Below are 16,671 nucleotides of genomic sequence, written 5' to 3' on the forward strand. Positions count from 1 at the left end.
CGAAGCTTGATAACTCTCTGAGGCTCACTAGGAAATAAAGAATAAGTTGGCATAAGCACGAACAAGTCGGTGTTTTGATAACTGGCAGGATATTTCGTTTGAAACCAGGACTGGTCTTTCTCTTGCACCTTACGAATTATTGAATCGTTCCCAATATCAATCAACGTTTTGGGCGGTATCACCGTGCAAAAAGTGGAATCTATGTTCAGCTGGCATCTTTTCTCTCTTCTCGTGTAAATACCACCAGGGGGACCATAAACTCTGAAGATGGAATGTGGAGATATGGCTCGTGTAAACACTTAAAGCCGGCACAGGTCACTGGGTCTGAACGTCAGGAGCAATAGTGGCAGCGTTGCCGTGAAACCATAGGCCTGCGTGGAAAGCGTTTACGGCAGCACGGCCTAACCTAAGCCACAATCATGCAAGTGTTAATTACCTGGGTGAGGTGCGAATAAAACGCGTGGATAGCAGTATTGCATGCACGCAGTGTGTGACTTTAGTGATGTATAACGAGCGTTTATCTACTGCCAAGTTCACCATTGCCAATAATCGCCTATTCTGATAAGCGAATAAACTCCTTCCAGGCGCCAATATCTATAGAGTCCAGTACAAGTTGCTCAGACGCATCAGAACGTGATTCTTTACATCGCTAGTAGCAAGTCCCCGTCTCTTGGAGTCCGTTTTGCCAGTTCTTCTGAACCGCAGGCTCTCCGTCTCACACCAAATGACACTGTGTCTACACCCCTTAACGGCCATGACCGCAGTGCCGACATTCGAGATTGGTCACGCGGCCGCGTCGTTTGCGCATGTTGACGGCAACGCTCTACAGAAAGCGGTCAGACTAGGTAAGCTGAGACTGACGCGGTTACTCGTGGAAGGCGGAACGGACATCCAAAGCGTGGACGATGACGGACGGACGGCGCTGATGATTGCCTGCATGATGAGGTACGAGAATGACGAGGAATGCGTCAAAAAATTAAAGATGGTCAAGTTTCTGTTAGAAAACAAAGCGAAAGTTGATGTTCAAGACAAGTATGGTCGCACGGCGCTAATGTATGCTTGCATGGAGAAGGCAGGTAAAGATGCGGTAGCCCTCTTGCTAACCTACGAGGCGGATCCTAGAATAACCGATAAGAATGGTTCATCTGCACTTGTGTACGCTGTAAATGCTAGAGATTCGTCAGTTTTAGCTCTACTCGTGGATGCGTGCAAGACAAAGGGGAAAGAAGTTATTATCATCACCACAAATGATCGCGGTCAACAGAGGGAGACTAAGCAGTATCTAAATGTCCCTCCAGCTTTTGACAAGAGCCCCCCTTTCTACCAGTGCATCAGCCCGTCACAAATCGAGTGGAACACGTCATCAAACTCTCTATCAGTGCCAGGATCGACCGAAAACTTAACCGCTGGATCTTCGTCTCCGACACTCCATCGGCGGCGAGAAAAAGCTTTACTTGATTCACCGCGGTCACCGGAGACCTCACCGCGGTCACCGGTAACATCGCCACGAACTCAGCGAATACAGCTGTCTCCGGGACAGTCGTGCTTGCAAAATCGGCGTCTGGTTCGCCGGGGAAGCATGGGACTTTTGTACGAGTCCGGCACTATATCGCCCAGTAGATCACACCCAGATCTACCGGAAGAAAGCGAGGAAGACGCCGCCAGGGAGAAGAGCAGCGAACTTCCGGTCATGCAGTCAGTCAGCAGCGAGTCTCTTCAACGTTCTCCGCGAACTTTTCGACGCCCGCTGCTGCGACGACAGAGCGCCGACGCGTTTAATCCCTCGATGCTCAGAGCGGCAAACGCTAAAATCCCTAATCATGTGATTTCCGCTACGCATTCGACACCCGAGAAAGGAGTGAAGGGCGTTAGCAACCGACGTTGCTCTCTTCCTGGAATGCCTCCGCCACTAAAGAAGAGCCAAACAGTCCATGCAATCAACGTTCCAAGAAGTCTTCTAAATAATAACAAATGCCCCGAGTCCACGTGCGACAGCGAAAATAACAGTTTGACGGATATCGTTAGTGAAGCGACGCAGCGGTCTTCGGAAGGTGGGAAGACGATGACTTTAGCGCGTCGAGGATCTGCGCCATTTCTTCTCGAAGATGAGTTATCCTATACGCGTCCGGGCACGCTTCCTCCACTTAATATCAATCCGCGACCTCCGATTCCTGACATCGGCTCGACAACAGTCAAACCATCGCCGCGGTTGGGGCGGCATGCAGACAAGCGTCCCGTTGGGGCCAAGGTGGCGTCGCACGACCGTCGATTCTCGATTCAAGTCGAAGACATGCGACGCCTAACAAATATGTACCAACATGCCACCGATGGAGTCTTACTGAAGTCTAGCATTGATTCAAGTGGAGATTCTGGGGCAGAAAGTAGCTGATTATACAATGTACAGTATGGTGCATAACCTGCTATAAACGTTTGTGATATGCGCTTTATTCACGTAATGCCTTCTCGTGTAATACTGCTTGGAACGGCGAAAATAGCCCAAAGCCTGTGTAGGTGAACAAGCACGAACATAACTGTCTGAATGTTCATATTCTATATTTCGAATGTAATAATTTGCATAAGAAATGAAACCGACATTCAAGGTCTTGATGTGTGTGCACTGGTACAGACTGTAATTAAGTTAAGAGAATGCATTAATAGAGAGTTCCTCATTCCACTTGAGAACTTCCGGGTCACCAAGCCACCACTGACCTTTCGGCTTCAAAGCACTGCTTTTTTATTTCCTTGATTCTCACGTGTGTGTGTGTTTGTTTGTATGAGAGAGAGGAAAAATGAAGATAGATATACTGTAAATCATTCCGTTGTGCCTAGATGTGGTGTCAAATCAGGTAGTGCATGCTGCTATTAACCGGAAGTATGCAAGGAAGAAGGAGAATCGAGCGCCACCATCGACAGTGTGTGGTCATGTAATTCAGACGGTCTCATTTTCGTTCCTCTGTCAAAGTGTAGTTACATAAGTTGCATTCAGTTTTCGCTGTTATGCTGTGTCAGATTGAGATGTCCATGTGTGCTGTGATTTGACATTCATTATTATCAGAAAGCGAAATATCACCGCTGTAATGCGAATATCATGTGAATATCATGTGAAAGCAATTTAGGAAGCCTATCGTATACTCATCGTACTATGAATGAATGTATCAAACATCAAAATGACATGAAACAAAATTATACATCTTGTTTTTACTTCAATCACAAAACAGTACAAATAGAGACAACTGTTAAGGACTATTATTCATCACATTTCGGGTGAAGTTCTGAAGCTTAAACGTAGAAATCGTTTTCGATCAAGATGTGAACCCAGGTGCGATGTAATCAGAAAGTGTGGATAAATAACTATTCGATTACTGAAGAAACAATTGTGTCTCTCACACCAACATTTACCATGTTGATTTTGAGTATCAAGGTGTGCAGCTAAACCATATAAATGGAATTACGCGCTGGCGTATACACAAGATATATGACTAGATAGAGTAATTCAAAATCATAACCCGTCAACATCAAACATTGGTTGTACTTTCAATTTTAAACTAGATAGAATTTGTTGAGAGTCAACAAGTCGCGATCATCGTCGTGCAAGTTCATATTTTGATTGTGATTAACTCTATCTATTTCCAAAAGGTTTTAACGAAAATGATCTGCTATATAATGCAAATTCAATCTTATTCACCGACAAGGAACGTTTAAAGATAATTATACTGTAAATTTGGAAGACCCGTCAAACTAAGGGAGCTATAAATGTACGCCGATACGACATACAGGATGTTTTTCTCCTCTATATTGTACCTAACAAGCACTGTGCCAAACAGAGTGATGACATTGTAAGGGGAATGTGTTCTCATTACCACTTTCTAGAGGGGAAATGACGTGCAATTAGGCCTACTGTATAGTCACAGTGTAAACAAAACGTTGTGTGGTACACAGTGTGGTGAAATGTGTTTGTTCGATGTGAACGCACCGTCGTTACACAGTTTAGGCCTACACTGTGTGAAATGTTGGCTCATACCACCAACGGTCCACACTGAGAAACCGGACTTCTTCATTTTCTTGCTCTAGATACGATAAAGACAAAAATGAAATAATGACAATCACTCGAGATGCATAACAGTAATTTTACGATAATATGTGCTCCGCGGACATTCGCCCAAATCCCCATCCCTGTAGAGATTTTGCCGATGCAGCAGCGAACGTTAATTTCTCTGCTGCTTTCATTCATCGGATGCGGAATTGAGATTGCTATTTTTGTCAGCATTTGATTAACGGCGGCGGACTAGCGTAAAAAAATTGCAGGGACTAAAGGCTTCTATTTTCCAGCGCCCGCCTGCGGTTAAAGGCGCGGGTTAATTGAATCTGACGAAAATGGATTGACGCAGCCTGGGGGAAGCTGACCGATAATTTCATTTTACACTTCGGGGTAAGCTAAGTTATTTTGATGAAATAAAAAAGGAGGGACCATGTTGGAAATTAGTGTCTACTAATGATCACATAATAGGTATGAGCGCTATGGTACAATCCAACTAATGAATTCGTGCCTTTATTTTTGGTCTTGCAAAATACCAAGTACGTCAGACTATTTGCATTATTATTTGCAACATTGTTTTGAAAGATGTAACGCCATCTATTCTAAAGTCATATTTCTACGAACCCGCGTTTTCCGTATTTTATCAGGAAAACAGATCTTGTCAGTTTACGCCAAGTAGAGAAAGTTTATTGTCACGGCATGAAACTGGAACAAGATGACTGCGGCATGCTTTTAACTCTACTTGTCTTACCTTTATTTCAATCATTGAAACAGATGCCCCCGAAAATGTCTGATAATTTGCTTGTGAATATGACCTTAAATGAAATAAATAGAATCGCATGACAATATTGTACCTAAGCGCCACATTCAGTGTCACCGAGTCATATTAGTTATGAAACAATGTTATGATTGTGGCCAGTCATTTCTGAATAAGCTGACAGTAGTTTGTCTATACCACCAGTCATAAAATTTTGTTTTGCACCGAGATCAATAAAAACATGACAATCAGTGTCAAAATCAGAAATGGAATCTGTTGATGTTTTCTTTGATTATGTTGAGAGAAACCGAGTGCATAGACGACATCAAAAGAAATGTTTTTGTGGTGAAACATCTGGGCCTTGATTAAAAACTTGATGATTATGATAGCAACTCTTACTTCAATGACAAGTGTCATGGTAACGGGAATTCTGCTACCTGAGTAGCTGTTGTTAAGAGAAGTTGCCATTCTAGTTGGGAATTGCTATCATAACAACTTTATGAAATGGGCTCTGAATTGTTCTGGTTATCGAATTCTGCATCATGTATACCATTAAGAGGGGGTATCTTTCATATCATTATCCCCTCCTTAAATACGATAGATTCTTACATCATCTCAATATGCTTAGGTGTTATGGGAGGCGAGTCACTGAACATTTCACCCTTATGGTCTGAGATTTTATCATGTTTGTGTGAGAGTGATGTCAATGTAATAATGATCATAACTATTATATCATATCCGTCGTACTGATGTTTCAGTGCTAAACCACAGAGCTTGACCCGATTTGAACACTATAGGTACATCTGATCATGCTACGAGTCATTCATATGAAATAAAATGAAATGAAATGAAATGAAATGAAATAGTCAGATTTAGATTAACGTCTTGGGTCTATATGTGAAATTTAGTTTCTAAAGGCTTCACATGATTTTATAAATCAAAAAAAAAACCAAAACAAAACAGATGATTATCTCGATACAGATAATTATCTATATAACCTCATGGCGATAACGCACTTGATATTATGATATATTATTTCAATAACGGTAACAGTACATACAATAACAAGTCTAATGGCAATAGGGCATGTCATTATCATAGACATAAACCAGTATTCAAGATACCACATTTTAATGAAATATTTTAAATTAGACCCGACCTTAACAATTACGATCTACGACCAGTATATACAAATTGAGTTGAAAATCATTGCACTTTGTTGAACTTTGATGAAAACATGCACACTTTTCGGACGAACCGACACAGCTGTACATAGATAATGACATTTACGCATTTTAGATTACCATTATTGCATAGATCATGTTCGATAAATTTGGAGTGTTAATTGTGTTTCAAACTGGGAGTGGGGTCGGCAGGAGAAGATATTATTATATAAGTGAATGTTTGCAACGAGGGGTGGGGAAGGGGAGCGAAATTATGGACATATTTAGTTCCCTGAAAGGGTAAATTGAGGAACAATGTATGATCTAGAGAAATAATAATGGTAACGTCATTATAATCTGTCCATTTACTCTTATTAACTAGATAGGAAAGACAGTGTTTGGTACTGCCTGCGCAAGCTGGCCAATAGACAGCTAGCTTTAATTGTTAAAACAACATGAATAAAAGCCCGATGGAAAGCTCGAACATTGTCAGGCAATCTGTTTCTTAATTAGTCTGAGAGCTTTTGTAGTCCGTGAAAACTAGGTTTATGTCTATACACTAAAATTAGTTTCCGTAGTATTAGTTTCTACGTGCATAGCAAGAGCGTGTACCATCGATGCACGCAAATATTATCAAGGAGCCCAATCGAACGCGTTTGTTACAGGTTTTCTTCTTTTTTATATCAATTCTAGCCTATTTGTTATGTATGTATGTACTCACAGACACACATAGACACACACACAGCCGCGAGCGCTCGTGAACACACACATACACACAAACACACATATAGATAGATATACAACTGTATATGTTTATCACTGTCTGCGAATAAAATTTTCTGTCTCATGTTGTTAGCCATAACTTCATTAGCTCGGTTTATTCATTCAACCTTGCAGTCGTGTGCGAGTTCATAATGCGAAAAGCTCTTCCGACATGAGGAACCACGAAAGGTCGATAGATGCTCATAATTAATGATGTGGAATATCTGTTTCATGAACGCAGCACGATTTGTCCAAGGCAACTATACGCCTCTTTAAAGGTACAACAACAAGGTCTGCGATGACGCGTTATCACACACTTTCCTGTCTTTTCCTGTCTTTCTGTTGTTTACCAGCCCTTCTTGAGTGTTTCTTTAAATCATTTATGACATCGTCATCCGAGCAGTGCTGAAGCTGTTTTTCAAACCAACTTCGGCTTTTATCTTGTGCGAAATGTGTGTGTGTGAGTGTGTGTTTAATAACACACACACACACACATACGCACCAACACATGCACACACACACACACACACACACACACACACACACACACACACACACACACATACACACACACTCTCTCTCTTACACACACAATTAAATAAACCAACGGTTTGAGAAAGGAAATATCATCAGAAATTGGAATGAGATTACAGCTTTGGTATCACTTCGATAATATTCATGTATATACACCGAGATGCCAGTTTGTGCCTTTCCTCATAAAGTTTTTTTTTTTCTCCATTCCCATGACGATGCTCAAGAGAATTCTTGAAGATAAATTTCCCGTCGAAGAGGAGGTTAAGAGCATTTCGATGGAATCGAATAATACTCTCTCTCTTATCCCATGGGTGTCTCGTTTGGCGTAGCGAGGGGAGGAACGCGGCGCGTGTTGGTATTTTCATTTCCTTGACGTTCTGGAAAGAAAGGCTCCCAAATCTCTGAGAATCTGAATACAAAACAAAGGGGGAGAATGAATAAAAATAACCACGGATAAAAGGCCTTCAGTTGGAGGTTGCTTTCACGGGCCTTAATTGTGGTAATGAAGATATATTCAACTTGACGGTGAGTGGTTTGTACGTTTTGCCCGTATGTGTATATGTTACCGCCCATTTACGATCCGTACTGATTGGAACTCTATCCCACAGATATACGTCAACGCACAGCCCCTAGAAGATCAAATTAGATAGACATATGAAAAATATACTATATATATGTTCAGACATCCATTATGAGCTTCTATTTCAGTGTTTGTGCTGATTGTGAGGATAGATTACACTGGGCTGGTTTACATGACTGACTATTTATCGGCTTGGATAGAACAACAACAACGAGAAAAAAAAATGTCTTGCCAACGGGGCACTCAAAGGCGAATCACTTAGAGAACCCGACGTTTATCACTGGGATCAGTTACAGTCCTGACAAAGTTCTTGCTTTAGCCGCATAAAGATGAATATATTCACGATATTGTTTGTTACGGAATAGCGATAAAGTCAATGCAAGTCAAATATCACGCAGCCAATCCGTATGGTGCATGACTTTGTAAACACTACATCGATGTTACGCAATCGACGTCAAAAGAAGGGAACGCCGGTTCTTCTCGTCCTTCAAAATACGCTGTGTGAACAACGTATAGATCTTCTGTCTTGGAATTAATTCCTATGTCTTGACTTCCTCGAAAGAAAAAACAACAACATGAGTTCCGTCACTTCTGAAGTGTAGTGTGTTAAAACGTACGCATGCTTTCTGAGAACATGAAGAAGAAATTTGTTAGCAATTTAACGCTATTTACCAAACAATGTACTCTTCACGACCTTTAAGCGTGTCTCTTTTCTTTAATTATCTCACCGAAGCCGAGTTGTTTTTCACAACGGTTCTTACGATCAGGCAGCTGACAATAGAATTCGTAATAGATGATAAATGCGGTTCTTGCTAAGAGCTCTGAATTTTAACTCTGGAGATTCAAGGAATGTTCACTAGAGTTGACGTGTTCGTTGCATACTGATATCTGAAAACTTGGCAGATTAGATTTCCCATTAATTGGCGGACCCTATAGCCTGGAGATTAAGTAGGCGCTGGGACAAGCAAATAAGTTGTCTTAAAATCTTCTTAAAACTAAATGTATATTATTTAGTAATACTTTGAATTGTCTGCCCAATAATTCAAAAATAGATGATATAGCTATAGATGAAGTTTCATCAATGAAGTTTTTAGATTTGATTATTGATGATAAACTTTCTTGGAAGTCACATATTGAAATTTTGTCACACAATATCTCGAAATATTGGTGTTATTAATAGACTTAAATATTATTTCCCCACTCCCACCCTTTCAATGTTATATTCATCTTTAATTTTACCTTATTTCAAATATGGTATCATAGCTTGGGGAAACACTCGTCCAACCTACCTCGATAGACTATCTCGTCTCCAGAAAAAATCTCTTCGAATAATTTGCCATGTATCTTGGAGAGCTCACACCGATGTTTTATTTTCTGAAAACAAAATTTTAAAGATAACAGACATTTATTATTATTGTCTTGGCCAATTTATGTACAAACTCAGTAATAATTTGTTGCCGTCTGTTTTCACCAGCATGTTTGCGAGAAACAGCTCGTTCCATAAATATCCGACTAGTCACTCTGATGAATTCCATCTGCCTTTAACTAGAACTACGTTTACACCATCCATATTTACATTTGCTGGACCTAAACATTGGAACAACCTCTGTAACAGTTTAAAGGCATCCCCAAGTTTAAGTTCTTTTAAGAGTAATCTGAAGAAAACGATTTTGAACAGTTACAAGAATTTATCTAAATATCATTATGAAAATTAATATTTTGTATATTAATTTCATGAAATCGTAAAATTATGTTGACCCTTTAATGGTTGCAAAGAATTGGAAAATCCAACTTTATATTCTGTTGAAATCACGGCTAAGCGGCTCCATCCATCCACTACCTCTCGTCTTGTTATAGTCTTCTTCTATCTTTTTTTTTGTCTTTTATCTTCACTCCATGTAATAAGTTTCTCTCTCTCTCTCTCTCTCTCTCTCTCTCTGTCTCTCTTTCTTTCCTCTCTCTTCCGGCATGACAGCGACTTAGTATGTTAGTGTAGGGATTTGTTCAGGGTTTTTGTTTCGGATTAGTTAGGTTAGTTATAGGTCTTTTTGTTTTTGTTTCATCCACTTTTTATGTATATAAGTCAATCGATCATATGATTTCTTGTATCATGTGTGAGGGAATGCACCCTACAAGCCCAGCTTTTTAGCATTCCTCCCCATTTCCAACATTTCCGTATACTTACAATTTTTTTGTAAACTTATTCTTTATTTTGTATTATGATGAAATCTATGTATTCAATTTCTGTAATATATTTATATGTTTCTATTGGAAATTAAAAAAATGAATGAAAGAATGAATGAATGAAAGTAATGAGAACAAAGCATTCGCTAAATTTGAATCTCACCAGTATGATATCAAAACAGTATCATTTTTTAGAAAAAGGAACGCAAGCATTTTCTTTTTTTTTCAATACCTCAGGTTTTGATGAGAGCGTGTGGGTGTACTTGTGTTGTTATTTTGCGTTCCAATTGGATATTTGCCCTCTTTTTTCCCCTTTGAGGTTGCCATTATTTTCTTATTCAGAGCTTTTGAAGGTGTTTTCTCCTGAAGTGTTGATTCGTCACTCTACGCCACATTAAGCATGCGTCCATAGACGCTTGGGACATAATCCTACGGACACAGCGAATAAGAAATAGACACATATTATACGATTCAAGCAGCTTGCTGGACTATTGGGTATGGACAGAGACACTGTCAGTGGCGGATCCAGGAGGGAGCACACGGGGCGCACGTCCCCCTTTAATTTTCGTGAAACAAAAGAAATAAAAAGAAAAGAGAACGAAAGGGGGCATTAATTTTCGATTGTAGTGGCGCTAGAAAATTGCGCTGAAGCTTTTTTTTTCTTTGCTTGTCAGCCGATGAAACCCGGAAGTGGTACCAGATTTTTTTTTTTTTTTTTTTTGCGCCCCCCTTCATGGAATTTCTGGATCCGTCCCTGACTGTCGTGCTGTTTTGCTTGCTTTATTTTGTGTTTGTTTCGTATCGTTTATGTGTGTGTGTGTGGGGGGGGGGGGGGTACTTTGAGGGCAGAAGCTGCCCTGAGATTGTATTATGGTCAGTGCGAATTGGTGGGAAGGATAATGATGGGATAAGAGGGGCCGTAAAGTGTATAATCAAGGTTCCGGAACAAGGCAGTTCAGTGGTATCATACACCTATACATAGATATTACGGACCAGCTAAATGTCAGTCTGAAAAGAGAGAGTAAAATTCTACAAGTATACAACGGTGAACATTTGATCAAAATATTGGATAAGAATTATGCAAGTTGAATTGAATTGAATTGAATTTATTTTCCGTTAAAAAGTCACATTACATATAATCATTGCATAAACAAAATAGTACATAAAATGAACGGAAGGATAGCCCTACTCAGCTATGTTTGTCATATAACACAGCTGTTTTCCAGAGGGGTCCTAGAAATAACAATGTTGTGAAACACATAATGATAAAGGCATAGTGAAGAAAATCAATAAGTCTTAAATCAAACCAAAAAATAAGATTAAGATAAGAACAAAATGGAACATACCTCTGACACCTACCAGTTGAATCAAATAAACTGCAACCCCAATTATTATCCCATCATTATGACTCACTCCCCCCCCCCCCCGCCCAAACTATCCATGATACCGTTATATATATATATATATATATATATATATATATATATATATATCCATTAAAGTTATGAAATTGTGAGTTTTTGTTGATTTTTCCAAAACAGTGCCTGTTCTCGAATAGTTGATAACAAATGAACATCCTGATGTGTGAGCTGATAATCATGTCATCATCTCACAATTTGAAAAATGATTCCGTACAAAATGTTGTCAAAAATACTTTTTTTTTTCTGCTGTAAAAGTGCATTTTCCTGGCTGAATAACTTCAAAATAATGATCAGTCGGATAAATAAGGATTGTGAGCAAACAAGCAAGCAAACAAAAACAAACAAACACAATAACAACAAACAAAAACAAAAACGATATGGCACGTTGTGAGGTGATGATATCGCCTCTCTCGCATGCATATTCATTCTGACTGCTCAAGAACTGTTTTGTGAAATTTAGCAAAACTTTACGCTTTCACAACTTTCTTGATCTTTATCTAATTTTGATCCATTACTTTTCATTGTTTAGCTTTAATACAATTTTACTCTTTCTTATCGGGATATAACTTATCACTGGTCCAGAATTTCCCTTTAAGAGTGAGGAGATATTGACACCTGTAGTCAACCACGGGGTTGCTCACGTTGCCAGGCGCTGAAAGCAATCAATCCTTCCACGGTACTTCTACAGATGAGAGACCTGCGAGTCAGGTCCATTAATGCCTGGTGTAGGGTCGTGACGTGCAGTGTACTTCTGGGTATACAGCGACGGGGACAAAGAATAAAAAAACCCAGCCAGTATTATGCATGCCTCGAGATTACCAAAACAAGAGCAGCCGGTTATTTGAGTCTCTTCTGCACTGACCTTAGCCCGTGGTCCCCTGCAGGCTCTGATCGCAGGGAATGGAATAAAAAATGCTTCGCGCAGTTTCTACGAAGGGCCTTACACACGAAATGGCGTTAACGTACGCTGCCATAAGTTCTTTCTTAAAGTTTGCCTGATGAAGCACGACAAATAACGCAAAATGAAAACTTTTATTGATTTGAATGATCTTGAATAATTCAAATTAAAGTGAACTCCGTGGAAACTAAATCAATAAATTGCGGAAATTTCATAGCCACTGATGTATTAAGAGCTGCACGCATGACCTTCCGACTACTGAATCTGTTGACGAATTTCGTCGAAGTTTCTTAAAGGATTTCTTTCCTTCAAAAACCCTTAAAATTCAAATTTTGTTGTTGGAAGAGAGTTTATCGCCGGCCGTACGACTCCATTTCAATTCAAATTGATTCCACAAACACTTCTTCGGAAGGATTAATTTCTCATTATGCATCCCAGGTATGTTTTCTATCCGGCTAACTTGTCTCTTTTTTCTCTCAGTATACCCTCTGGATAGACTCGCTCTCTTCATCTATCTATCTATCTATCTATGTATCTATCTATCTATCTATCTATCTATCTATCCCTCTATCTATCTATCAATCTATTTATCTATCTAACTATCTATCTATCCCTCTATTTATCTATCTATATATCTATCTACCTATCTATCTATCTATCTATCTATCCCTCTATCTATCTATCTATCTAACTATCTATCTATCTATCTATCTATCCCTCTATCTATCTATCTATCTATCTATCTACCTATCTATCTATCTATCTATCTATCTATCTATCTATCTATCTATCTATATATCTATCTATCTATTTATCTATCTATCTACCTACCTGTCTATCCCTCCATTTATCTACTTATCTAAATATCTATCTCTCTCTTTATCTATCAATCTACCTTTCTATCCATCTATCTATCATCTATCTATTTATCTCACTTTCTATCTACCTATCCACATATCCATCTATCTATCCATCTATCAAACTTTCATCCAAAATCAATATCTCACAATGTCTGGCTTTGTGTCCACGCCTCCATGCTCTCGTGTATGTCAGCATCGATTTTGGGAAATACTGTTTAATATGCTGCCACTGCACTTCCTGTCTCTCTCTAGTCTCCCTCTCTTCCTCTTATGATCCATTATGTCATTTTTTAAATCTTTAATCATTCCACAATCTAGCATTTCTCACTCTTTCACTCTCTCTATTTATATATCTATGTACATTTCTACCTACCTATCAACGTATCAATCAATCAGTCTATCTATCTATTTATCTATCTATCTACCCACCTACTTATAGATCAATTTATGTATGTATGCATGTATCAGGGGCGTCACCAGCTTTTTTTCAAGGGGGGGGGGGGCGTTTTGACACTAAATGTTTACGAGATTTTTTGGACAGACATTTGGATAGGAAGCTCTCAATCCCTAGACTTTTACTGTTTTTTGAGGGAAACCAAGCGGGGAAAGGGCACCGGCGTAGCTAGGATTTCATCTTGGGGGGGGGGGGGGGATGTTAGTATGCGAGGGAGCGAGCAAGGGTGGGGGGAGGGTGTGGAAGTGCCGGAGGGGGTTGTACCCCCTATAAATGGATTATGGAATGACGGTGTGAAACGACAAATTACTGGCAGCGATAATATCAGGAGAATGGCATAACGACTACATGCGAGCGAGCGGAGCGAGCGAGTTTGAAAATTTTGACATTTTACAGTCAAAAAACTGCCGTTTGTAGCCATATTTTTTTGCTTTGGAAATTAAGGGGGGGGGGGCACCGGGTGCAACTGCTGGCAATTACTGGCAGCAACATCAGGTGAATGGCATAACAATTAAATGCGAGCGAGCGAAGAGAGCGAGCTTGAAAATTTTGACATTTTACAGTCACAGAACTGCCATTTGGAGCCATATTTTTTCGCTTTAGAAATAAAGGAGGGGGGCGGGGGCGCACCGGGCGCAACTGCCGGCAATTACTGGCAGCAACATCAGGAGAATTGCATAACAATTAAATTCGAGCGAGCGAGGGAGCGAGCTCGAAAATTTTGACATTTTACAGTAAAAAACAAACAAACTGCCGTTTGTAGCTATATTTCTTCGCTTTAGAATTTAAGGGGGCGCATCGGGCGCAACTGCTGGCAAATACTGGCAGCAATATTCAGGAGAGCATAATGATTACATTCGAGCGAGCGGAACGAGCGAGCTTGAAAATTTTACATTTTACCGTCCAAAAACTGCCGTTCTTAGCCATATTTTTTCGCTTTGGAAATTAAGGGGGGCGCACCGGGCGCAACTGCAGCCAATTACTGGCAGCAACATCAGGTGAATTGCATAACGATTAAATGCGAGCGAGCGAGGAGAGTGAGCTTGAAAATTTTGACATTTTACAGTAAAAAAAAACTACCGTTTGTAGCTATATTTTTTCGCTTTGGAAATTAAGGGGGCGGGGTGGCGCACCGGGCGCAACTGCTGACAATTACTGGCAGTAACATCAGAAGAATGGCATAAAGATTAAATGCGAGCGAGCTTGAAAATTTTGACATTTTACAGTCCAAGAACTGCCATTTGAAGCTATAGCTTTTTTGCTTTCGAAATTAAGGGGGCGCACCGGGCGCAACTGCTGGCAATTACTGGCAGCAATATCAGGAGAATTTAAATGCGAGCGAGCGGAGTGAGCGAGCTTGAAAATTTTGCCATTTTACAGTCCCCAAACTGCCGTTTGGAGCTATATTTTTTCGCTTTGGAAATTAATGGGGGGGGGGGGGGGCGCACCAGGCGCAACTGCCGGCAATTACTGGCAGCAACTTCAGGAAAATGGCTTTACGACTAAATGCGAGCGAGCGGAGCGAGCGAGCTTAAAAACTTTGACATTTTACTGTCCAAAAACTGCCGTTTGAAGCTATATTTTTTTTTTTCGCTTTGGAAATTAAAGGGGGGGGGGACGCCCGGTGCGCCCCTCCCCCTGGATCCGCCACTGGTGGTCAAGGGTGTGGGTTTATGTTCATGACTGGGAGAGGTATGACCAGCGAGGTGGCGTCGAAGTGACCAAGCGGGGGAAGGATGTCAAAAATCTGCACTTTAGAGCATCCCCTTTGTGCGTGTTTGTTTGTGTGTGTGTATTATATACATGTAAAAGTTAGGAATTAGCCCAGGTCAAGTCTTTTTATTGGCAATGCAAGACATTTCTATATAGACTAGTATGTAAAGCAACACTGCAAAATCAATGATCTAGCTTTGATATAACGAAGCGTAAGGTACAAAGGTGTACGTTCTATATGCGCAACATTGTAGCGATTCTTCGTTCGGATGTACTGAGTACACTGCGCACATCCTGCTTATATGCAGAATGCCAACCAGGAATCACGCTGAATCACAATCTTTTGTCGGGTCCGGGTTTTTTGAACAATGTTTCACACTATATACCTATTTAATTATGGTTAAAAGAAATCATAGAAAAATATCTTATTTCTTGATCACCCTTTCATTCAAAAGCAGTTTACTAACACTTGAATGACTATTTCGCTAAGTCTTTTTTTTAACCAGCGGATTGGGAGGGGCGCACCCCCCCCCCCCTCCGTAGTAACGCCACTGCTTTTGGGTGAAATAATTGGACATATTTCTTGAATTCTAACAAAAAAGCAAGAAAATCTTTTCATCGCGGGAATTATGATTATGTGGGGTGGGGCAAATGGTGCGCTTGCCTTCCAATATTTTTATGGGGGCAACATTTTTGTTTTCTTTCAAAAGCAAGAAAATCTTCTCATTTCGGGAATCATTGATTATGGGGGGGGGGCAAAATTACAATATGCTTGCCCCTCCAATATTTTTTTTGGGGTAACTTTTTGTTTTTCTGTCAAAAAAAAAAGATAAGAAAATCTTCTCGTCTCTGGAATTATGGAGGGGGTGGGCAAAATGATAATATGCTTGCCCCTCCATTTTTTTTCATGTTTTTTTAATGAGGCTAAGGCACGCTCTTTGGCTGGCAATATGGATTGGTTAGAAGTAACAGACATAGACCCTACATACTCTTGTATAAGTAGCACACATACATGCAAACGTGTATAAGTGCTCCGTATCGTACGGATGTACAGTACGGTCGATAAATAGTAAACACTGTAGAATACTCGTAGATACGTATAAAATCAGTGCTGCCAGAACCAGGGGTGCGAATTGTTTTTGCCGACAATTTTTTTTCCCTCCCTGGTGCAAAAAAAAAAAAAAAAATAGAAAAGAATAATTATTTAGCGTCCGGCGTTAAGGTCGCTCGCAGACTGATTTTTTTTTTTTTTTTTTTAAGGATCTGAAGGGGGGTGCGTTCGCACCCAACGCACCCCCCTGGTGACGCC

The 16,671-nt window shown here is 40.1% G+C and overlaps 1 protein-coding gene across 1 annotated transcript; it reads left to right on the forward strand.

The window, feature by feature from the left end:
- The first annotated feature begins 724 nt into the window (after positions 1–724).
- LOC139745255 (ankyrin repeat domain-containing protein 34C-like) lies at positions 725–2,389 on the forward strand. The gene has a single exon (XM_071655657.1). The coding sequence runs from the start codon at positions 725–727 to the stop codon at positions 2,387–2,389; it is 1,665 nt and encodes a 554-aa protein (XP_071511758.1).
- The last annotated feature ends 14,282 nt before the right edge of the window (positions 2,390–16,671 follow it).

The sequence above is a fragment of the Diadema antillarum genome, unplaced genomic scaffold, assembly GCF_040938485.1.
Source record: "Diadema antillarum isolate AM-2024a unplaced genomic scaffold, OU_Dant_1.0 seq00001246_RagTag, whole genome shotgun sequence".
Lineage (NCBI taxonomy): Eukaryota > Metazoa > Echinodermata > Echinoidea > Diadematoida > Diadematidae > Diadema > Diadema antillarum.

Coding starts and splice junctions, on each gene's coding strand:
- LOC139745255 (XM_071655657.1), top strand. CDS start 725: ATGACACTGTGTCTACACCCCTTAACGGCCATGACCGCAGTGCCGACA.